The sequence below is a fragment of the Cynocephalus volans genome, chromosome 4 (assembly GCF_027409185.1).
Source record: "Cynocephalus volans isolate mCynVol1 chromosome 4, mCynVol1.pri, whole genome shotgun sequence".
NCBI lineage: Eukaryota > Metazoa > Chordata > Mammalia > Dermoptera > Cynocephalidae > Cynocephalus > Cynocephalus volans.
In genome coordinates, this window is record NC_084463.1 from 43,876,602 (window position 1) to 43,900,839 (window position 24,238).

The 24,238-nt window shown below is 46.0% G+C and overlaps 1 protein-coding gene and 1 pseudogene across 1 annotated transcript; one reads left to right on the forward strand and one right to left on the reverse strand.

The window, feature by feature from the left end:
* Window positions 1–209: 209 nt before the first annotated feature.
* Window positions 210–1,134, forward strand: LOC134376072 (ras-related protein Rab-12-like; annotated as a pseudogene).
* Window positions 1,135–5,685: 4,551 nt separating this feature from the next.
* Window positions 5,686–7,885, reverse strand: LOC134376073 (E3 ubiquitin-protein ligase TRIM17-like). The gene is made up of 2 exons (XM_063094753.1): window positions 7,398–7,885; window positions 5,686–5,731 (listed from the first exon to the last, which is right to left on the reverse strand). Exons 1-2 carry the CDS (start codon window positions 7,883–7,885, stop codon window positions 5,686–5,688), a joined length of 534 nt encoding a protein of 177 aa, XP_062950823.1.
* Between the last annotated feature and the right edge of the window lie 16,353 nt (window positions 7,886–24,238).

The window sequence follows — 24,238 nt, forward strand, 5'->3', positions numbered from 1 at the left end:
GATACCAAAGAAACACAAAGAATCATTAGAGACTATAACAGCCATACACCAACAAAACTGAAAACCTAGAGAAAAAGGATAAATTTCTGGGCACACACAAACTACCAAAGACTGAACCAAGACGACGCAGAAAACCGAAACAGTCCAATAACAAGCAACAAAACTGAAGCAGTAATTAGCAGTCTCTAGAAAGAAAGGCCTAGGACCAGATGGCCTTACTGCAGAAGCCTACTAAGCCTTTAAAGATGCATTCAGGCCTGAGCTTCTTGCCCCTCCTCGTCCGGGATGCTGCTGCAGCTGCTGCAGAGCAGTTGCTTACCTTCCTCCTCTCTCGGCAGCGTCGGTGGCGACCACGGCGCGTGGAGCCAGTGGGTGGCACAGCTGCAGCTTGGAGCCCGTTGGACGCCAGGGCCTCTGGGGGGTGGACCGGGGGTGGAGGTGGCCTGGGCATGAGCTTCCCGGCGCTGTTGGGTGGCCAGGCCCGCCCGAGGAAGCAGGCCCCCAGGCAGGCTGACTTCAAGCTGCAGATCATCATCATGGCTCCCGCGGCATGGGCAAGACCAGCCTGATGGAGCGCTGCAGCGATGATACCTTCTGCGAGGCCTTCCGCGAAGCCTGCAAGTCCACCATGGGTGTTGACTTTAAAATCAAAACTGTAGAGCTAAGAGGAAAGAAAATTAGATTACAGATCTGGGACACAGAGGGTCAGGAGAGATTCAACAGCACTACCTCAGCTTATTACAGCACTGCCAAGGGGATCATATTAGTACGTGATATCACAAAGGAAACATTTGATGATTTCCCAAAATGGATGAACATGATTGATAAATATGCTTCAGAAGATGCAGAACTTCTCTTACTTGGAAATAAGTTGGACTGTGAAATGGACAGAGAAATCACCAGACAGCAGAGTGAAAAGTTTGCACAGCAGATCACAGGCATGCCATTCTGTGAAGCACGTGCCAAGGATAACTCCAACGTGAAGGAGTATTTCTGAAACTCATCGATGACATTCTGAAAAACATGCCTCTGGATATTTTAAGGAATGAGTTGTCCAATAGCATCCTCTCATTACAAGAGCCCGAAGTGTCCCCAGAACTGCCTCCACCATCACCACATGTTGGGTGCTGTTGATTTGCTACTTTGGAGACAAAGTGGAAACAATTCCTGGGAGAGAGGAAAGTTCTATTCTGCACTACAATCATTTTGAGAATTTCTTTTCCCACTTTGTAATCCAAGTCAGAGCTATACGTGAACTTGTAAATGCGCAAATATGCAATCCTGGGTAATTTTTGTTTCTTTTTGTTTTTTAAAAGACGTGACTGGTAAGGGAATCTTAACCCTTGACTTTGTTGTCAGCACCACTGTCTCCCAAGTGAGCCATGGGCCGGCCCAAGTTCTGGTTTTAAATTACATATTTCCCTCCAAATTATTACATTTCATTCATCACTCCAGTGTCTAGTGTACATACACTGGGAAACTCAGTACTTCTAATATGAAGAGTGGGAGAAATAGAAGATATAACGATTCTTGAAATAAATAATAGTCCTTGTTAATCATATTATCAGGACAGAAGATACTCTGAAAAGAGAACATGGTGCTCTGCTTATTGTTCTAAAAAAATTTTGTAATAATAAAGACTTTTTGGGAAAAAAAGCTATCTTAAGTGTTTTTTCTTTATTCACAATATATTATCCCCAGCAGTAGCATCTTTGAAGTATTGGAGTATTTCTGCCACAAAGCACAGTTTCATTCACAGCCATCACTGAAGATTATTTATTAATATGATGTAATGGTAGAATATTACTAGTTAGAGGGATGGATTGACTTGGTCCTAAAGCCCAGAATCTCTCTCACTGGTCCTAATGGAGGTACCCTATGCTTTTAGGAACTACAAAGATTCATAAAAGAAAGAGGTTTTTGAAACTATAGAAAAAGATTTTCAAGTTTTAAGGAAATATACTTTGCTATATCAAAAAACATACATGTATTTGCCTAAACATTCTGTACATTTGTAATGATAAAGTTTCTCCCCTTTATGGTGAAGCTTATTCCTATTAAGTCTAGACTGTGTTCAGTTTTCTTTGGGGGGGGGGGTAAAAGGAGAGGTCTGATAACAAATTTGTAAACTCTATCTTTGGTATATCTTTTATGAAACTGCACTGTTTTGTGTAGTCAAGGTAAATAAGTAACTATGTATTTGAATACCTTGGTGTTTCTCAAGTATTGTGGTATGAAGCATTGTGGTCTTTCTACACTAACAAAGTGCAAATAAAATTTTGTATTTCTGAAAAAAAAGAAAAAAGAAAAAGTAAAGATGAATTAACACCAATTCCCTTCCAACTATTCCAAAAAGGTGAAATAGATGCTATTCTCAAAAAATCATTCTATGGTGCCAGCATCATTTTGACACTAAAACCAGAAAAACATGCAGCAGAAAAAGAAAACAACAGGCCAATATCTTTGATGAACAAAAAGACCCAATAATCATCAACAAAATGCTACCCATCAGAATACAGCAACACATAAAAAAACTTATACAGCATGACCAAGTGGGATTCATCCCAGAGTGACAAGGATGGTTCCACATATACAAGTCTATAAATGTGATAAACCATAGCAACAAAAACAGAGACAAAAACCATATGATTATCTCAATGTGTGCAGAAAACATTTGACAAAATTCAACATCCCTTCATGATAATGGATCTCAGTAAATTGGGTATATAAAGAGAGTATCTCAATACAACAAACCCACTGCCAGTAAAAGCCATATACAACAAACCCACCACCAATATCACTCTGAATGGGGAAAAACTAAAAGATTTTTGCTTAATAACAGGAACAAGGAAAGGATGCCCACTCTCACCACTCCTATTTAACAGAGCATTGGAATTAGCCAGAGCAATCAAGTAAGAGAAAGAAATAAAGGGCATCCAGACTGGAAAACATGAAGTCAAACTGGCCCTGTTGGCAAATGACATGATCATATATATAGGAAAACCTAAGGACTACCAAAAAACTCTCAAAGCTAATTAACAATTTCAGTAATGTGCAGGATACAAAATCAACACCCCAAAATTAGTAGCATTTTTATTCTCCAATAATGAACTAGCAGAAAAATAAATTAAGTAAACCTATTCTCAATAGTCACCAAGAAAATAAAATACCTAGGAATCAGTTCCACCGAGGTTAAAGATCTCTACAGAGAAGAAACTACAAATCACTATTGAAAGATATTAAAGATAACACAAAATTGTGCAAAGTCATTCCATGCTCTTAGAAGAAACAACGTAGTAAAAATGTCCATAATAGCCAAAGTGATCTTCAGATTCAATGCAATCCCCATCGAATATGAAAAACATTCTTCATAGAAATAGAAAAACAAACAAACAAAAAACCCCCCAAAACCCCAAAACCCTGACAGTCATATTGAACAATAAAAGATCCTGGATAGCCAAAACAATCATGAGCTAAATAAATAAAGCAGGTGGCATAATACTACCTGACTTCAAATTACACTATAAATCTCTAGCAGCCAAAACAGCAGGATACTGCCATAAAAAGACACTTGGACCAAAGGAACAGAATAGAGAACCCAGAAATCAACCCACACATGCTTACAAGTCAACTGATCTTTCACAAACGCACCAAGAACATACATTAAAGAAAATACCACCTATTCAATAAATGGTGCTGGGAAAACTGGACATCCACATGTAAAAGAAACTAGACTCATAAATCTTGCCACATACCAAAACAACTCAAAATTCATTAAAGACTTAAATACCTGTTTTGAAAATATAAAACTACTAAAACAAAACACAGGGAAGCATTTCAAAAAGTAGGAGTGAGCAAAGACTTTATGAAGAAGACCCCCAAAGCACAACCATTAAGAGAAAAACGTAAATTCATTGTATTATACATAACTAAAAAGATTCTGCACAGCAAATAAATCAACAGTAAAAAAGCCTAGAAAATGGGAGAAACAATTTGCTAACTATACATCTGACACGGTATTAATATCCACAATATACAATAAACTCAAATAAGTACACGTTAAAGAAAAAACCAAATAACCTGGTTCAAAAATGAGCAAATGAGCAGAAACACTTTTTTAAAGGAAGACATACAAATCCAACAGGTACTTCAAACAATGCTCAATCAACATCACTTATTTAGGAAATGCAAATTAAAACCATGTTGAAATATCATCTCAGCCCAATTAAATGGATTATGATAAAATAGAATATAAAATGCCAGGGAGTATGCAGAGAAATGTGTACTCTTCTACACCGTTGTGGGACTACAAATAAGTATAGCCACTATGGGACGCAGTATAGAGGTTTATCAAATAGTTACAGATTTAACACAGGATTCAGTAATCCCACATCTGGGTACGCCCCGGCCCGCCGCTCTCCGCTGCTCGCTGCAGGGATGGGAGAAGCCGGCGGTACCCCGATACCAGCGCCGCGGCCCGCCACTCTCCACGCCCTGGCCTGCCGCTCTCCGCTGCTCGGCACAGGGATGGGAGAAGCGGGCGGTACCCCGAAACCGGCGCCCAGGCCCGCCGCTCTCCACGCTCTGGCCCGCCGCTTTCTGCAGGGATGGGAGAAGCCACCGGTACCCCGATACCGGCGCCCCAGCCCGCAACTCTACACGCCCCGGCCCGCCGCTCTCCGCTACTCGGCGCAGGGATAGGAGAAGCCAGCGGTACCCTGACAGCGGCGCCCCGGGCCCGACGCTCTCCATGCCCCGGCCCGCCGCTGTCAAGGATCCGGCCCGCCGCTCTCCTCTGCTCGGCGCAGGGATGGGAGAAGCCAGCGGTACCACGATACCGGCGCACCGGCCCACCACTCTCCACACCCGGACCGCCGTTCTCCATGCCGGGGCCGCCGCTCTCCACGCCCTGGCCTGCCTCTCTCCGCTGCTCGGCGCAGGAATGGGAGAAGCCGGTGGTACCCCGATACCGGTGCCCAAGACCCGACACTCTTCACGACCTGGCCCACCGCTTTCCGCAGGGATGGGAGAAGCCGGCGGTACCCCAATACAGGTGTCCCGGCCCGCCGCTCTCCACACCCGGCCCGCCGCTCTCCACGCCCGGACCCGCCGCACTCCGCTGCTCGGCTCAGGGATGGGACAAGCCAGCGGTACCCCGAAACCAGCGCCCCAGACCCGACGCTCTTCACGACCTGGCCCGCCGCTTTCCGCAGGGATGGGAAGAGCCGGCGGTACCCCAATACCGGTGCCCCGGCCCGCCGCTCTCCACACCCGGACCGCCGCTCTCCATGCCGGGCCCACCGCTCTCCGCTGCTCGACTCAGGGATGGGACAAGCCAGCGGTACCCCGAAACCAGCGCCCCAGACCCAACGCTCTTCACGACCTGGCCCGCCGCAAGGATGGGAAGAGCCGGCGGTACCCCAATACCGGTGCCCCGGCCCGCCGCTCTCCATGCCCGGGCCCCGTCGCTCTCCGCTGCTCAATGCAGGGATGGGAGAAGCCGGCGGTACCCCGACACAGGCGCCCCGGGCCTATCGCTCTCCACGCCCCGGGGCTCACAATAAACGGGGAGACTCACCAGGCCTGAGACTTCCAAAGAGAACGGAGAAGCGCGTGGACCCAGCAAAGTTCTCCACCTCGGGGATACCTGCTTCTTTTCTTCGGACACATCTGCGGACCAGCTTTTCAAGTTGGGTTTCTCAACTTCTTGTTCTGGAACTGGCGAAGACACCTCGGGGAAACCAGCACAGACGAGCGAAGACCAGACATAGAGATCACCCTTCCATCCAGCTCCATAGAAGAGAAAATGCCCAGCGTGGCCTTGTTCGGCGTATTTATAGACCCTGTATTCAAATGAGGGCTCCTGGAAGACGCGATCTGATTGAACCGTGTAGACAAGCCCTGATTGGATAGTTTCACTGCGTTACCAACCAATCAGAAAACAAAAGATGAAGAGGCTCCACCAAGGGTACTTTCAGTTTGGGTGCCTGTGTTTTTATGGAGGTCATTGTCATGACCCTGAAAGAAAACGTCAAGATGATTAAGCTGTTACTGCCCATCCCCACCTCCACCCAACAACTAGCAACCTGCCATATGCTTTCTGGCTCTGTGGATTTCCTCATTCTGCAGATTTCATAAAAGTAAGTGATCTTTGGTGTCTGGCCTCTTTCACTTTGTAAGATGTTTTTGTGTTACAGTGATCGTCAGTACTTCATTTATTTCTGTCTAAATAACATTAAATATATATGGATATGCATGTGTATGAGGGAACTTCAAAAAGTTCAAGGAAATATTTGTATGATCTTTTAATTCTATTTTTCCATGAACTTTTTTGAAGTACCCTCATGTATATATCTGTAAGTATTTATATTTACCATCCATTTTTCAGTGTTTATCCATTTATTAGTTGATAGAAATTTAGGTTGTTTATATCATTTGGCTAATGCAAATATTGCTGATATACCACTAATTATACATATTGTAACATTATGTAGAGAGATATTTACGTATCCATTTATTAATCCGATATGCATAAATTTACTGAAAACTATCCATAATTATCTTATTCGTTTTCCAACGTTTATGCACATATCAGTTCATGAGCATTTGGGGTTTTTTTCACCATTTGGCATTTGTGAGTAGTGCTGTTGTGAACATTTTTTTACAAATATTTGTCTGTTTCAATTTTTTCAGAGTAGGGGATGCAATTCCTGGGTCATATGGTAATTCTATGTTTAATTTCTTGGAAAACCGTCAAACTTTTCCACAAATGCTGAATTATTTTCCATTCCCCCAGCAATATATGAGAGTTCTGATATCTACACATCCTTTTGAACAAATTATTCCCATCTTACTGAGTGTGAAGTGGTATCCTGCTGTGTTTGATTTGTATTTTTCTGATGATTAATGATGTTGACATCTTGTCATGTGCTTTTTAGCCACTTGTATATCTTCTTGGGAGAAATGTCTGTTGAAGTAATTTAGCCATTTTAAGGTCGGGTTGGCCTTTTAAACTATTGAGTTGTCAGAGTCTTTAGCATATTCTAAATACTAGACTCTTATAAGACACATGATTTTCAGATAGTTTCTCCTATTCTCTAAGTTTTCTTCTCGACTTCTTGAGAATGACTTCTAATGCACAAAAGTTTGAAAATTTGATGAGGCCCAATTTATCTATTTTCCTTCTGTTGCTTGTGCATTTGTTGTCATATCTAAAAATCCATGGAGCTGTTGGCTATGAGGCCAATGGTCTGCCCTGACTAATAAACCACCCCCACCCCGACACACACACATGCAGTCTGACGTCCTTGTCCCTCTGGACACCCCGCCCCAGTCTCTGACAAAGGCCCACCTTGTCCCCCTGGACACCCCCTCCATGGTTTCTGACTCTGACCCACCTTGTACTCCTGGATGCTCCCTTCCCAGTCTCTGATGGGGGCCACCTTGTCCCTAGACACTTGTACTCCTGCACGGCCTCCCCGGCGGGCACCACCATATGCAGCCAGTGCTTCTGCGACTCCCTGCAGACCACGCAGATGGGGCTCTGGTCCTCCTGGCAGAAGAGCTTGAGGGGCTCCTGGTGCACCTGGCACAGGTCCTGCTTCTGGAGGCCCAGGTGCTGGCGTGCCATCTCGGCCACCTTGGCGAGCAGGCGGTTGGACTGCATGTTCCACTGCGGAGACATCTCCCTGCACTCAGGGCAGGAGAAGGAACCCTTCTGCTTCCTCTGCCCCTTCTTGCCTTTTGCCTTCTCCCAGCTTAGGCAGATGCAGTCACGGCAGAAGTTGTGGCCACAGGAGGTCATCACGGGGTCCCTGAAGTAGTCCAGGCAGATGGAGCAAGTGGCTTCCTCTTGCAGCTTTCTGGCAAGTTCCACAGCATCCATGGCTCCTGGGGAGACACAAGGCAAGAGTTTCCGCTTTGAGCAACCCCCAGAGAGAGGCTGGGCTAAGTGGTCCCCTCATGTTCCTGGAGCTCTGGGCTCGCTCCCTGGCAACGAGCAGGCTTCCTCTGTGGCCTCCTGCTGGAGGCGAGAACTAAAACTGGGGTCCACTTAGGGGGTGCGTAGCTGTCATTTTTAGCCTTGCCAGTGACAGAGGCACAAATGCCTCTCTGGAAACTACAAAGACCCTCCATGACCAAAGGCTAACCAGGACCCTCTGGCCCATGAATTCTGGACCCTTCCTTGTTCTGTCCTTGGCCTGCCCAGCCCAGTCTTCACAGAGAATCCTAAGCCACCCCCACCTCGATATCTGATCAAGTCCTCACCCCCACCTTTGACATCTAAGCCCCTGACCTTCCTGTTAGGCCAGTTTCACCAAAAGCCTCCTACCCTTGAAGTCCCTCTCAGTTATTTCCATCCACGGACCCCAGCTGTCTGTGCTGGGTTCAGAGCCCCAACTCTTCCCCAGGGTGACATCCCCATTGCAAAAAGCTTCAATTGTGAGCCTTTTAACAAGTGCCAGAATAATTTTTTCGTTAACAAAGCCCCTTTAAAACCAAGGAAAAGCAGACTTTAAGAAGAAAAAGATGTCTTCCATTAGGGAGTGAAGAGCAGTTTGGAAAAGACATGCTCTGTGTGTGTGTACACACACATATACATACACATGCATGCACACGGTAATACATGTGTGTACATGGACAAACACGTATACACACACATGCATGCATAAACATGGGTACTCAGAAACACCCATGCTTAAAAATATACACAGGTGCACACACATGCACAACATGTACACAATTACAAAGCACATGTAGACACAAATATACATAAATATGCATACATGCAAATGCACAAACACGTACTCAGCCATGCACAAACACATTTACACAGAGAAACACATGTAAACACACACAGGCACACACATAAACATGCATGCACATACACACTGGCCCACACACAAACTCACACAGACATGCACAGGCACACACACACATAAACGTGCATGCACATACACACTGGCCCACCCACAGACTCACAGAGACATGCACAGGCACACACACACATAAACGTGCATGCACATACACACTGGCCCACACACAGACTCACACAGACATACACAGGCACACACACATAAACGTGCATGCACATACACACTGGCCCACACACAAACTCACACAGACATGCACAGGCACACACATGCGAGCACACAGGCACCCTTTGGAGTTAGAATATGTAACCCCACGCAGTGGAGGTCCACAGCTTCCCCTGCCTACTTCACGGGGGTGCTGTTGGGACCGAGTTAGAAAAGGGATTTGAAAATCGTTTCTAAACTCCAAGCACCACCCTCCTCTATTTTTCTGCAATCCCGAAAGTGATGGCGTCTATGGACTGCAGACATTCGGAGTCTGTCCCCTGGGAACTTGATCAGCGCTTCCTGCGCGCCTCGCTCTTGGCGTCAGCTCTCTCCCTGGTCCTCAGGGTTGGGGGACGCTGTCTACGCGGACAGAAGCCAGGGATGGGGAGCGTCCAGTGAGCTGGGGGTCTGACTCAGTCTGGGCAGAGGCTGTCATCAGGGCCCTGGTCACCTTCGGTCCCGGGGATGTTCCTTTGTTAATGCCGGGCTCATCCAGGTGACAGCGGGGCCTGAGTGTCCACGGTTCCCACGTATCACCCTCTGCAGGGACAGGACGGCCGGGAGGGGCGGGAAGGGGCCGCCGCTAGAAGGCGGGGGTGGACGCGGGGTCCTGACCCAGAGGCCGCAGGAGGGTGGCCTGCAGGGCCGGTACTCACAGGGAGGTGGCCCTCGCACCAAGCCAGGCGTCCGGGGCTGATCGGCGATGGCCGGGCCGCGGGGGACTTGGTGGCGTCAGCTGGGTCAGGGTGGGGGAAGGGAGGAGAGTGGAGGAGCCTCGGCGTCCTGGGACAGCCTGGAGTGGGGCCGCCTTGTCCTGGGCAGGGGGATGGACAGGAGGTTTGCTGGTGGGGGAGGGGCTGGGGGACAAGGGAGGAAAGGGGGCGGCAGCCTGTCCGCTGTGTTTGGGGTGAGTCGTTGGGAGGGGAAGGGGGTCCCTGTGGAGGGGGCGGGAGAGGGCGCCCCCGTGGGCGGTCGGTGAAGGGGGTCGGGGGGACAGGCGGCAGCGAGCAGGGGCGGGTGCCCCCCTGGGAGGGTGAAGCGGGTCGCCGGGGGTAGCGATCCCCCAACTCTCCCGGGCATCGGCGGCGTCGGTCCGGGGTTGAAGAGAGGGGGTGTCCGGCTTAGGCGGAGACGGTGGGCGGGGCAGGCCGGGCTGCGGGGAGGCGACAGGTAGGTCCGGTCCCCTGGGGCGGGGCGGGGGACGTTACCAAGCCCCGAAATGCCGCCCCCCAATCCTGACCAACCCGTGTCCGAGTCCTGGGGTTGAGCGGACAGACGAGGAAACTGAGGCTCCGGCCACGCGTGCGGTGTGGAAAGGGAGCAGGAAAGCAGAAGGCCTTGAAGGCTGAGCAGCACCTTTCTGCCACCTCCTGGGGGTGCGAGTATGGACGGCCTGGCTGCGGGTGTGGATGGCCGGCTCCGGGTGTAGACGGCCTGGCCGCGGGTGTGGATGGCCGGCTCTGGGTGTAGACGGCCTGGCCGCGGGTGTGGATGGCCGGCTCTGGGTGTAGACGGCCTGGCTGCAGATGTAGGCGGCCTGGCTCCCAGTGTAGATGACTGGCTTTCCCCGGGCTTCCTGGCTGGAGCTTTTCCGTGGTCTCTCCTCACTAAACACACGAGGACGGGGTCTGGCCTTCGATTCCGTGTGGCCCGGAGGGTGCGGGTGGTGGGCGCGCACAGTTCTCTGCATGAGCGAACAACTGCTGTTAATTCTACTTTACCAACCCCCCTCCTGGTCCCGGAACCCTCTCTGCTGTTTACATCAATGGGGGAATGTGGCCTGAGGGTTTCCTTCAGTTTAGAAAATACATCAGGGTTAAAAAACAACAACAAGGAAAAAACCTTTAATGAATAATTTCAAGCAGTTGCACCCAAGACAACAGGACAATGAACTCCATAAATAAACAATCCAAATGAGCATTTTACTGCATTTTCTTCATCTGCTCTGTTGTTTTGTCTTGACTGAAGGGTTTTCTTTTTTTTTTTTTTTTTTTTTTTTTTTTTTTGTCGTTTTTTCGTGACCGGCACTCAGCCAGTGAGTGCACCGGTCAGTCCTATATAGGATCCGAACCCGCGGCGGGAGCGTCGCCGCGCTGCCAGCGCAGCACTCTACCAAGTGCGCCACAGGCTCGGCCCAAGGGTTTTCTTTTTCTAAAAGCAAATCCCAGACATCAGTAGTTTCACTTCTAGAAGTTTCATCAGTGTCTTACCGATAGTCAAGGCTTTGCCTACCCAATGCAATTGACAGTAATTCCTGTTTTTTTCTGACCTCTGATTCCTGTTCAGATTTCACCTATTACCTAAAACGTGCATGTTTAAAAAGTTGGTTTGTTTGAGTCAGGATCCTAACACGGTTTAGAGGTCTTTTAAGACTTACATTAGTATTGTTTCTCTTTTCTTTTTCTTATACTTTTTTCTTCATCTTTTAATGCTGTAGGGGAGGGGGATATGGCTTCCCTCTTCCCTTCTGGGTTCTTTGGATGGGCAATGAATTAAATTGACATAAGACACATCAACAGGAGAAAAACTACTTTAATTGTGTGCATAGGTACAGGAGTCCCGCAAAACATGAGACTCAAGGAAGGGCCAGATGACTGGAGTTTGTACAGCGTCCTGAGCTACAGAAAGGAATAGAGCTGGGGCTTCTGGGGGTGGTGACAAGTTACAGGAGGGTGAATAAAGGTTGTCTTGTTATGCAGAAGGACAAATAGATCCAGAGGGTAGCTCCTTTCCCCAGCACCCCCCACTTTTCCTGGTGTGGAACTAAACAGAGACCACCTAATGAGAAGAGGCAAAAGGCTATTTACTCAGGGCTTGCAGGTAACAGCGCCCTGTCTTCTCCACAGCGCAGGTTACTGGAGGAACACTGAGAGCACATGCACCCTAAGCTGTTTTGGGATAGGCTCTGAGATCTGCCCTGTGCCTGGGGGTGTTTGCTGGGGTTCTGCCCTGTGTGGGAAGCCCGATCAGGTGGGGCAGGTGCACAGCAGCAGCTCTGGCCACGGTGCTTGTAGAAAGTAGAAGGAGGCTGTGGACAATGGTGCAGGATCTTGGAGAAGATAAAATGGAAAAATCATCCCATAGGACTGAGGAGCACTTGAGTGCCTGAGACTTTGGACTTCAGGGTCTCACCTCACCCCACGACAGCCTGATGGAGCCAGCGCGGGACTGGCAGCATATCTAGCTCTTTTTTACTTATTTGGTTTTGTGAAGTTGGTATGTTTTTAATTTTAATTATTTTTGTTTCCGTCCATGTTTGCCACCATGTGTCTGAGGGATGGAAACCCTAATTCCGAATCAAACAACTATTATTTGAAATTTACAAAAATAGGTGTAGAAAAAATATGAATAAACTTTCAAATGAAAAGTCTTATGTTTGTAGTGTTTACTTTTCTGAGGTGTAGGGGAGAAAAACCTTTTCCTATACTCTCTTAGTGAATTAAACTGACAAAAGACAGTTTAACAGAAGAAAACCTTATATATTTCATTTGGTGTTAACTATTTTTTATTTATTTTCTTTTCTTTCTTCTTTTTTTTCTTTTCTTTTCTTTCTTTCTTTCTTTTTCTTTTCTTTTCTTTTTTTTTTGGTGGTTGGCTGGTGAGGGGATCTAAGCCAGTGTCATAACGCCTCGCTCTAACCAACCGAGATAACTGGCCGTCCTGATACTAACTTTTTAAATAATGTGCATGGGGGCTTCACAGGTGTTAAAACAAAAAACCAAAAAACATAAATAGCTAAAAACCGTGGGGACTTATAGCCACTGTAACAACAGGTGATAAATTGTGGGTAAGTGACTAGACAAAGGGAAGCAGAGGAGGTCTGGGCTTCTTGCTGGTAAATTGTGGGAAGGCAAATACATAAGGAAACATAACAGATAAGGGTCATTTAACAAGAGTTATTTACACAGATCCACCTCAGTGCTGTCTCTGTCTTTGGTGATAGGATTGTTCTCGTGTGGGAGAGCGGGACACCTTCACAAGGAGGATTTTCCATTCTCCTTCTAGGAAGACAGAGGGAAGGCAGAGAGTTCTTCCTGTGTCCGCTTTTTCTCAGCTTCCTCCAGCTCACAATAATCTTAATGTCAAAGTGGCATATTCTAGGGTGACGTATTCCGATCTCCTCCAGAGGTTATTGTTGAAGATCAACCAAGGCAGACACGAGTTAAAGGTGGCAAAGGCAGATGTCACGTGGGTCTACTGCAATAGGGCAAGGAGGCCACCATGTAGGACTGAGCTCGATTCTGAATATAGCAGGGTCCGCAGGGGTTTCACAGCCAATGAACACAGAGAGGTGGTAAGTGCGTGGGACATTACTGAGAGGGGACATCAAGGGTAGGGGGCTTCTTGCTAAACTGACCAAACAGGATTCTTGTGAAGGACAGAACAGACTTAAAAATCAAAGGTGAGGGATGAGGATTGGTATATTAGTCCATTTTCTGTTGCTTATAACAGAACTCTGAAACTGGGTAATTTATAAAGAAATATAATTTATTTCTTAGATTTCAGGAAGCTGGGAAATCCACGGTCCAGAGGGCGCCTCTGGTGAGGGCCTTCTTCTGGGTAGGGAGTCTCTGCAGGGTCCTAGATGGTGCAGGAAATCATGTGGTGAGAATGGCCTGAGCAAGAGAGCTGACCTTCTCCTTACAAAGCCATCAGAACCATGCCCATTAAACCATCGGCACGTTACTCGACAAATGGACCAGCCCATTCAGAGGGCACTGTCCTCATGGCCCCTTAAAAGCCCCACCTTTTACCACCACATTGGGGGTTAAGTTCCAACTTGAGCTTGGGGGGACATTCAAACCACAGCAGCCTGATGAGATGTCAAGGGTGGGGGGCTCTCTCTAAACTGACCTAGTGGGACTTTTTGCTAAGACTGTGCTAGGCAGGATGAAGACAGGGTCCAAGGCTGAGGCCTCATGGAAAAGAGGGCCCAGAGGCACCTGACTGAAATTTGGTCAAGGGGTGAGTCTGTGTCATTATTAAAGCTTTGATTTGCTCTAAAACTTCTGAAATGCCACAGGTTGTTGCCCCCTCACCATCTGGTTTGTGGGAGCTGAGGGGTGTTTGCACATTTTATAGTGACATTGGCTGGGAGAACAGTTGGCATTCCTGTAAACCTTAAAGGCAGTATTGTATGGAATAAAATATAGGGAACACTGAAGGGCATTTGATATCAATTTTTGATATCAGATCCATAGTGCTGTGTGGTGCTGGAGTGGGAAGGTACCTGCTATGGGTCAAATGTGTTCCCCCAAAGTTCGTGTGCTGGAAACTTGACCCCCACTTTAACAGTATTAAGAGGGTGGGAAATCCTATTATGGTACTTGAAAGGTGGGGCCTTTGAGAGGTGATTGGATCATGAGGACTACACCCTCAAGAATGGATTCATCCATTCATGGAGTAATGGGTTATCATGGGTGTAGACTGATGGCTTTCTAAGAAGGGAGATGTTCTTACCTGTGACACCCTACATCACCTGAGGACCCTGTGGAGAGTCCCCACCAAGAAGGACCTCACCACATGCACCTCCTGGACTGTGGACTTCCCAGCCTCCAAAACTGTAAGAAATAAATTCTGTTTCTTTATAAATGATCTAGTATCAGGTATTCCATTATAAGCTACAGAAAACAGACTAATACAGGACTCTGGCGTTACAGGGCCTGCCCAATTTGTTCTGTCACTGCTAGAGTGAGCAGCACTGAAGCCACGTTGGGGCCTAAAATTACATGGGCTCTAGGCAAATTTTAAAAGGATAGTTTTTTTCTTGGCATGTATTTCTGAGTTCCTTCATTTCCCATGGTTATTTGATATTTTAAACCTTGATATGGGGCAAGATGACATTATTTACAGAAATGTAAAGCTTTTTTCCAGACAGCCTGAAGCTGCAGACTTGCCAGGACGCACACACTATCCAGACCCTGAGATAACCACAAGGATGGGAGCAGAAACCAGGCGGAGTCTTGGTGAGACCTTGCACCCGGCTCCTTGAACGGAGCCCCCACAGCTCGTGTCCCCCTCCGTCCTGCTTTTCATTTCCCATGCTCCCTTCCCTCAATCCCCTCTTTAAAAACCCCTCAGTAAATACTAGTCTTTGAAACAGCTTCAGTCTGGCCTTTCTCCTTCAGGTTTATTGGAGAGATGGTTAGCCTGACACCTCTCCTCTGGTCACTGGTATTTCTGAATAAAAGCTGACTTCCATCTTTACCACCATTTGACTTTTGAGTGGCTTGTTTTTGAAAAGGAGCAGGCAGCCAGACCCATGCCTGGTAACAACATGACCCTGGTGATTGGCACCCACCTCCTAGTGAGTGCAATGCATGCCCACCTTCCCAGGAATCTGGTGGAAATTATATTATGTCTGGTTTCTGCAGCCCAGAATTTTCCAGCCCTTTTAAAGTAACATGGAGCATGTCCTTGACTTCTTCTATCAGATGGAGATCTTCAAATATCTGGTTTCTACGTTATCAACCCAACACCTTCTCCCAAACTTTGCTCCCTGACCACCAGGTTGTCCCTTCTTTAGCCCTAATATCTTCATGCCTGCCACAATTTCTTACAGGACCTGGTTTCCAGACTTTTTGCTAACTAATGTGATTATTTTTCTCTGTAGTCAAAATAGAGCCTGTGCTATATCTGTCAGGGTTTTGTTGCAGTAACAAACAACCCTGCATCCTGGAGGCTCACCATAGCAAGCTTATTTCTCACACTTACAACATGTACAACACGGGCTTTGTAGGGGAGGGGGAAAATATCCTATATACTCTTAGATTCGGTGACTGGGGACTGCAAATTAAACTGACAAAAGACAGATTAACAGGAGAAAAGACATACATGTTTCATCTTTTTAAAAAAAATTTACATATGATAACTAAAAAATCTGCTGTGACCAGGTCAGCTAAATTATAGTGCCTTGGGGGATCTGGGATAAGTCAGCAATCATGTCCACCTGTCCTGGAAAACATTATCATAAGACCATTTTACTTAGAAGCAGCTATAATGGCACCAGGAAGCCATACAATAACCTAGAATAATCCTTGTGACCTTCATCCTGGATCCCTGCATGTAGGTTGTAACCTAGTAACAATCCCAAATCTATATGTAATGTACAACAAATAGAAAGTTGATGAAGAGATGAGGTGGGACTGTCTTCTCTCACTGTCCTTTAAATCTTCCTCCTTCTTGTGGTTATAAATGATAAGTTCTGCTGGTTCTCTTTGGAACTCATTTCTCAGGGTGACCTGACTATGCATTTCCCTGGTTGCAATTGTCATATTAGCTCAATAAATTTTTTTTTTTTTGGCTCTTTGCCAGTATGGGGATCTGAACCCTTGACCTTGGTGTTATCAACACCCCCCCACCCCCGCAAGTGAGCTAACTGGCCACACTGGCTTAATAAATGCTATGCTTTTAATGTTTGGCTTCAGTTTCTTTTAGGTCAACACAAATATGGGAGATTCACATAAGAGAACTGAAAACCTAAAGAGGCAGTTAGACCCAGGGGCTTCTATACCATTTTCACAAAGAGCAATAAATTGTGGAGAAGTGACTAGGGAATGTATGGGGGAAACTCATGGTAGATAGACTCACCTCTGGTGATGAATCGATCTCCTTTTCCTGGTACGGGAGAGGGGGCATCTGTACAAATGAAAATTTCCTTTACAAAATTTAAATTTATACCCTGATTTTAGGCAGAAAGGGGGAGGGCAGGAAACTCCTTATGTGTTTGCTGTTTCTCAGTGGCCCTCACTCAAAATAATCAATATATGAAGGTGGCATATTTTAGGGTGGCATGTCCTGATCCATTCAGCCTCCTGGGGGTTTCATGTGACATATCATCACTCAGGAGGCCAGTTCACGGCCTCCACCATGTAGAATGCTTCAGTGATAGGGTTTGGGACACACTACCCCAAATACGCATCTTTGGCATAGGATTATTTTAAGTTGATTATTTGAGGAAACAGCCAACACAGAAGAAACCCTAAAAAGAGAGTAGAAGTTACTCTTTTGTAAGGGAAACTTATATCTATAATGAAAGTCTTCATCTGTAAGGATGGCTCTCTCTTAGCACCAGGAAGAAGGTGACTAACTCACTAGAGACTCTTAGTGAAAACAGCACTGACTGAGCTCTGCATAATGTTTCTTACCTGTGTTTAAGGTGCTTTTCCTGGCCACCTATCCAGAACTAGTCTCACCTTTCTTGGTTCAGAGAAAGATGGTTATGTAAGTCTGAAGTCAGAGCCACTTCTTGGAGATTTACTCTTGGAGATTTTCCTGAGTATCTCCCATGTGTACAAAGAGGTATGACTGTTATTAAACTTCTGTTTTTCTCTTGTTAGTCTGTCTCGTGCCACAGGTAGGCCCAGCTGAGAACTATGAAGGGTCTGGAGAAAATTATTTTTCCTCCCCTTGATATATGCATATTTTTTTCTTTTTTTAAATTTCCTTTTGTTTTCTTTTTTAAATTTTAAAATCATTCTTATTTTTTACTTTTTTATTTCTTGTGTTTTTTTTCCTTTTTTCCCTATTTATTTATTCGACCCTCCATGTACTGGTGCCTTGGGAACCTGAGCAATAGGCCTCTGTGGTGATATTTAATGGCATCTGCTCAATCTTGCTATGAACCTAAAAGTGCTCTTAAAAAATAAAGTCTGTAAATTTTTTTTTCTGGTTTGGGAGCCCCACAGACAGTGCATCAGGGAAGGGGAGGCCACAGCAGGGCCTTCTTGGAGGGTCCTGTTGGGGCTGAGGGTGAGGCTGGTGTGTGGTGAGGGTATGGAACTTTCATAGCTAGAACTGTCCATTGACTGGAGCACAACAGGAAGCTTCTAGAAAGAATCCTGGAACCCTCCTGTTGGCCTCATCCTCTGACCCTTCTTAAGTGACAGCTCATGGTGACCAGCCAGCCCCCACCATTCCAGCCCCCAGCCACAGGCTTCCCACTGGGCATGAGCCACTCCACTCCCCATGGCCATCCTGTGGTCTTTGCATGAGATGCAGGTGGACACCTGCCCTGAGCTGGGCCACAAGCCCTTGGGCCTGATAGATAATGTCAGTGCCCAGATCAGAGGGTGGTCACAGAACATCATAATCTAATGAACACACTTGTACGGTGCCTGGCACATGGTGGGTCCCTGTGTTCACTATCTGTGGTGGGCTGAATTTTGTCCCCTCCAAATTCATATGTTGGATTCCTAACACCCAGGACCTCAGAATGTGGCTGTATTTGGAGAAAGGGTCTTTAAAGAGGTGATTAAGATAAAAGGAGGTCATATGGGTGGGTCTTAATCCCATAGGACTGACGTCCTATAAGGAGATTAGGACATAGACAAGCACAGAGGAATCACCATGTGAGGACACAGGGAGAAGACACTGTCTACAAGCCATGGAGAGAGGTCTTAGGAAACACCAACCCTGCCTACACTTGGATCTCAGACTTCCAGCTTCCAGGACTGAGAGACAATGAGTTTCTGTTGTTTAAGCCATCCAGTCTGCAGTATTTTCTTATAGCAACATGAGAAAATGAATGTATGGTCATTACAATTAAAATTAGAATGTAGTATTTCTTTTCCTCCCAGGTTTTGGATTTCAGGAACAAAGAGCATTTCTTGACTGTTGCTCTGGTGGATGAAGCTGGGAAGGGTGAGAAGGCTACAGAACTGTTGTTTGTGGTGTTTATCATGTGTGGAGAAAGCCAGATGAATACAGTGGGGGCTGAAAAGAACAGAGGTGGGAGACAAAAAGACGGATTAGTCTGGCACTGGGGCCACAATCTTATTTTATCCTGCGGCCCCTGCTTTGTGAGATGTCCTAGTAATAAACATGCCATATGCTTGAAACCAGATTGAATTGTCATTTCTGTTGCTTGTAACCAAGAGTTCTAAGAAACAGAACACAGCCGTTAATGTAATAGACAGTGGCTGGATCAGTTTATTCTAATAACAACTGCAGAAAGGACTTTAAATGAATGCATTCTAATTCTAGCACACATGGTGAGTCCCAGTGGCCAGTGCCCAGGGTTGTCCCATCAGAGGAAGGGCAGCAGCTGTGCTAGGGGTCCACTCTGACCTCAGGTACATCTGTGCCTATTGGGCAAATATAACAAAAAACAAAATCTCTCCCCAACACAGAAAACTCCTCCACAGAGGAAGAAGAGAAAGAAAACCATTTTATTTTTGAGTAAGCATTAAACCAGAACATCATGCGCATCACAGGCAACTCACTAAGAGACTGAAAAGATGAACAGCAACCTCACCCTTTCATCAAGTTGAGTGGGTACCACCCATTCAGTACTTCAGGGAGGTTTTGCAATTCAGAGCCAGGTGACATCTGATGTGAGGCCCATCTCCTTCCAGGCAGCTGGAAGATGGAGTGTTGTCATCACCTCTCGTAGAGTGACTGAGATGCAAAGGATTACTCAGAGCTCACGTATGCAGAGCACTGAGAGGCCTGAAGTGTCTGTCTGCAGGGAGAACTCCTTCAAGAGAGCAGGGTCCCAGGCACAGCACTGGGTCAGGTTTTCTCTCAGCTTTTATTGTACAGGCAAGAAAGTTACAGAAGAAACACAGGGGGTTAATCAGTCATAGTGAAAACAAACAAACTGGCTACAGGACAATCTTCATTAAAGCAGGTGTAACTTAAAATAGTCCAAGCAATTTACCATCCAAAGGAGTAATAGAACTAAGCTATGTGACATACAAAAACAATGAAATAATCACTATAGCAGTGCTTAGCTCCCTAAGAAACTCAAAGAAACAGCTGAGGGTAAGATGTGGAACATCCCCCAACCAGTAACTAGCAGAAGAGCCTTGAAGGGTTTAGTTCACATACTTTCCCATTATTTAGGTTTAGCTGCACCAAGGGCAACTGCCCCCAGAGCAATCATTTTGCTGTGTTTCAATTCTCTTATCTACATTAAAGACTTCAGTCCTGTGAAAGTTTTTCTGGTTTTTCCCAATCTTAGCATTTCCATGTGTTTTTCTAAAGAGTTGGGCTATGACTTAAACTACAGGACTTTAGTCCTGCTAAACTAAGGACTTTGGTCCTACTACGCTATAGGCCACGGCCCTGTGAAATACATGTGTTTATTAATGTCAGTGTCCTCCACAAGGTGCTGTCTTCCTCGATGATTATGAAGGAGATCAGAGTGTGCCATCCCAACATATGCTATGAGTACACAGGCACGGGGATTATTTTGAGCTGAAGACAATTGAAGAAACCTTCTTGGAGCTTCCTTTAACTAAAAGCAGAAACTTTGAGAAATGAGGACTTCCAGAAATCTCCTCTCTAGGGGAGTTTTTATGGCCACGCAGAAGATGGAAATTCTGTACCAAGAAGAGTCTGCACAAATAATCCTTACTAAACAACCCTTGTCTCCTATGCATGCCCTAGTCACCTTCCCATAATTCATCACCTGTTAAAAATGGTATCTGAGTGCCTGAGCCTAACAGCGTCGTTGGTTTTTCCTTTTTCTCTGAAGCCTCCATGCATGTAAAATTAAAAACTTAAGATGAAAAGTGCATGCTTTTTCTCCTGTTAATCTGCCTTTTGTCAGTTTACTTTGTAGGCCCCAGTTACAAACCTAAGAAGGTAGAGGTTTTTTTTCCTTCTCTACAATTACATTTCAGAAATAGCTCCAAGGTCCTTCAGGATATATTCCTGAGGTATCACACTGGCAAGAGGTTTGTTTAGCCATTAACAAGATTTACATACATTTGAATTTGAAAAAGACAGAGAATGGGGCTACTGGCTAGCTCAGTTGGTTAGAGCACAGTGTTACAGTGCCAAGGTCAAGGGTTTTGATCCCAGTGGCAAAAGAAAAAAAGAGAAGGACAGAGGATGAAGTTCTGAAAGAAAGGGTTATATTTGCCCTCACAGGGTCTCCACCTGTTCCTCGCCCTCCCTCCCCACCCCCTACCCCCAGCAAAATGTGGATATTCAACAAATACTTGTTAAAATACTGCATCAGCCTAGGATTTCAGTATTAATGTTCTGTTAGGGACCCCTGGTTATTGGGCTGAGATGCTATTTTTCTTTTATGGTAAAACAATTGGAAACAGCCTTAATATCCTGAAAAGGAAACACTATAAAATCATTAAGGAGAATCAGAAAGCTCTTATGTATCCTGGTAAGCTGTTAGATTTACTAAAAGACAGGTCAGACAACATATATCACATTTTGGTAAAATGTCATAATTAGATGATTGTATATGCACCTCTTGAAAAATATACAAGAAACTCCATCTGAAGGGAAAATTAAGGGCTGAGAAACCCCCTCCAATTGAAAAAGATTCAATTTTCACTATATAAACTCTTGAAATTCTTAAATCTTATACCATTTCTATAGATTGTCTTTTTAAAAATAAATAAAATTTTGAAGTGAAAATGTCAGCCATGTCAATTCGGAAACCAAGTCTAAACAGTTACAAGCTGGCTGTCCCTTCACTGTGATGGTCAGTGGCACTCTTTCAGTGTGATGCTGCTCCCTCCAGCCCCCATGAACTTATTAACATTGCAGAGAAGACGAGAGAAAGAACCAGGCGCTCCTGAAAAATGGTGTGCTCCATTGAACGGAAAGGAAGACGGGCCCCTGGAAACAGGACAGCAGGGTCACGGCATCTGTGTTCAACCCTGACTCCTAGTCAGGAAAGTCCATTGTGTCGTGTAAAGACAAATCCAGGTTGTGACGGACTGAATGTCTGTGTTCCCCTGAATTCCCTATGTTGAAATCCTAAACCCAAGGTGATGGGGTTAGGAGCTGGGGCTTTGGGAGGTGATTAGATCATGAGGTGGAGCCCTCAGGAGTGGGATTAGTGCCCTAATGAAAGGGACCCTAGAAAGGGTCCTCACCCCTTCCACCATGTGAGGACACATGAAGAAGCTGCCATCTGTGAACCAGGAAATGACCTTGAGAAACTAAATCTGCTGGCACCCCATCTATGACTTCCAGCCTTCAGAACTGTGAGAAATAAATTTCTATTGTTAAAAGCCACCCAGGCTATGGTATTTTGTTATAGCAACCTAAACAGAGTAAGACAACATAAGACAGATTAACAGGAGAAAAGCATACATATTGCATTTTTATATGTACCAGGGCACCTTCACAGGAAAATGAAGACCCCCAAAGTGGTTCGGCCTATGTGTTTACATACCAGGTTGAGCAGAGTAGTGACGTGTAAAAAAGTAACTAAATTATATGAGGCTAAACGAAGATACAAGTTATTTTAACAAGGTGTGTATTTTTCTCAGCCTCAAGTCCCCATCTCTGGTGATAAGAATCTTTCTTGTCTCCTGGTATAGGAGGGGCATGTTTCCCATGGGAGTCACATCCCCTGCTTTCAGGAAGAAAGCAGAAGTGCCTTTTTAAGTGCCTTTAGCTCAAGGTAATCCACATGCCCACCTGGCATATTTGGGGTGGCGTATTCTTTCCTCTGATGCCCAGCCCTCTTTTCCTTCCATGGTTTATTTTCAGGGTTTCCGCTGCATTCTGCTTGTAAACGCTCCACTCTGAGGCTGTCTCTGTAGCATTCAGGGGCTCACAGAATTCAGTAAAAGGGGAACAAATGTCTACACTTCAGCTTACTATTCCCACATGAGTAGGACCGGCAGGACAGCAACAAAGGCCCCAGTCCTAATTGTAATAGTTTCATAGTTTTATACAAATGATTCAAATTTTCCAGGTGGGACTAAATTGGTTCTCATGACAAACACTTGAAAGCAATTAACTTAAAAATATTCAAGCAATTGTTTCCTACCACAGAGGGCAGCGTTACTTATTCTGTATTTAGAAGCTGTTTCCTGAGCGACCCCAGTTATATCACAAGGGGGAGAACCCGAGCCTCTCCTCAGTGCTCTCTCCTCTTCCAGCTTTTCTCAAGTCATCTTCTCTCTGCACCACCAAGTTGGTGGCATGGTATCTGGAGAGTGAGAAGGCATCCCCATGGGGCCCAGTTGGTACATCCCTGTCCTTGGCCACCCTGCCCAGTTCTCAGCACGTCTCTCCAGCTTTGGGTCCACATGGTTTTGAGTCAAGGATTCACATGGGACCTGACATGCATGTTGCCTGCAAACCCCTGGACGCAAAACCCTTGCTGGGCTTTATCAGTCCTGCTGCGCTTCCTGGACAGGTCCATGTCTTTCTGCTCAGAATTAACACTGCCTAGTGCAGAGCTGTGCCCCTTCCGCACAGACAGTCCTGGGGATGTCACACAAATGTGTGTGTTGGAAAGGCTTCCTTGAGTACTATATTATTAGTCTGCTTCTCTTTATAACAGTCTCTGCGTACTGTTTTCTGGACAGTCCTTCAAGGATTTGTCATCAGCTTACTTACATACATTCTAAAAGTGGAGATTTTCAATTGTGTGCGTACTCATTTAGTTGCTATAGCGTTTGAATTGAGTCGGCAGGATATAGGCCGGGCTCAGAGGCTTCCAAATCCCACTATTGCATTCTGAGAGCCTCTTACTCACACCCCTTGCTATTCATAAGAGCACCTTTTACTATCATTGCTTCTACATGCAATACAAGCCTCCTTCACTCAACTGTAAGCCCCTGGAAAACCGAGTGGCCAGTGACAGTAGGGAATGGATTTTACTCTGTGTTAGCACCAGACAGTGCCTGGCTTCCAGTAATTTAATAAAGCCTTTAGTGAATAATTGTAATTTGTACCAAAGAAAGAAAATTCTTACATCCGTATCCTTACAGCCATTCTCAAGTTATCCCGACCTAAACTCCACTATTGGGTTCCGGGCTAACCACCCTGGTGACAGGATTTCTCCTCAAATTGATTCCTCGCCCCTTGTCCCCAGATTATCAGTCTACTTTGCAGGTCTGGGAAGCCTGTTTCAACGTGCGGGATGTGGGCCATCTATGCCAGACACTGCTCAGGAAGTTAACTACTGGGGTAGAGAGCACCTCCTTCCAATTAGGCTGTTAACATGTGCCTCTGGACTTCTGGCCTAACTGGAGATGGCCTGAGAACACACACGCCTCTAGCCAGCCCAACAGCAGATGGGCCAAGTTTACAATGCACCCCACTCACTGGGCTTCCAACCTACTTGGCACTAAGCCGAGTTAGCGCGCGCCTAACTAGGCTGCCATCTGAACAGATGCTCCAGTTAGTGCAGACAACTAGCGGGGCTCGTAACCTAACTGGCATGG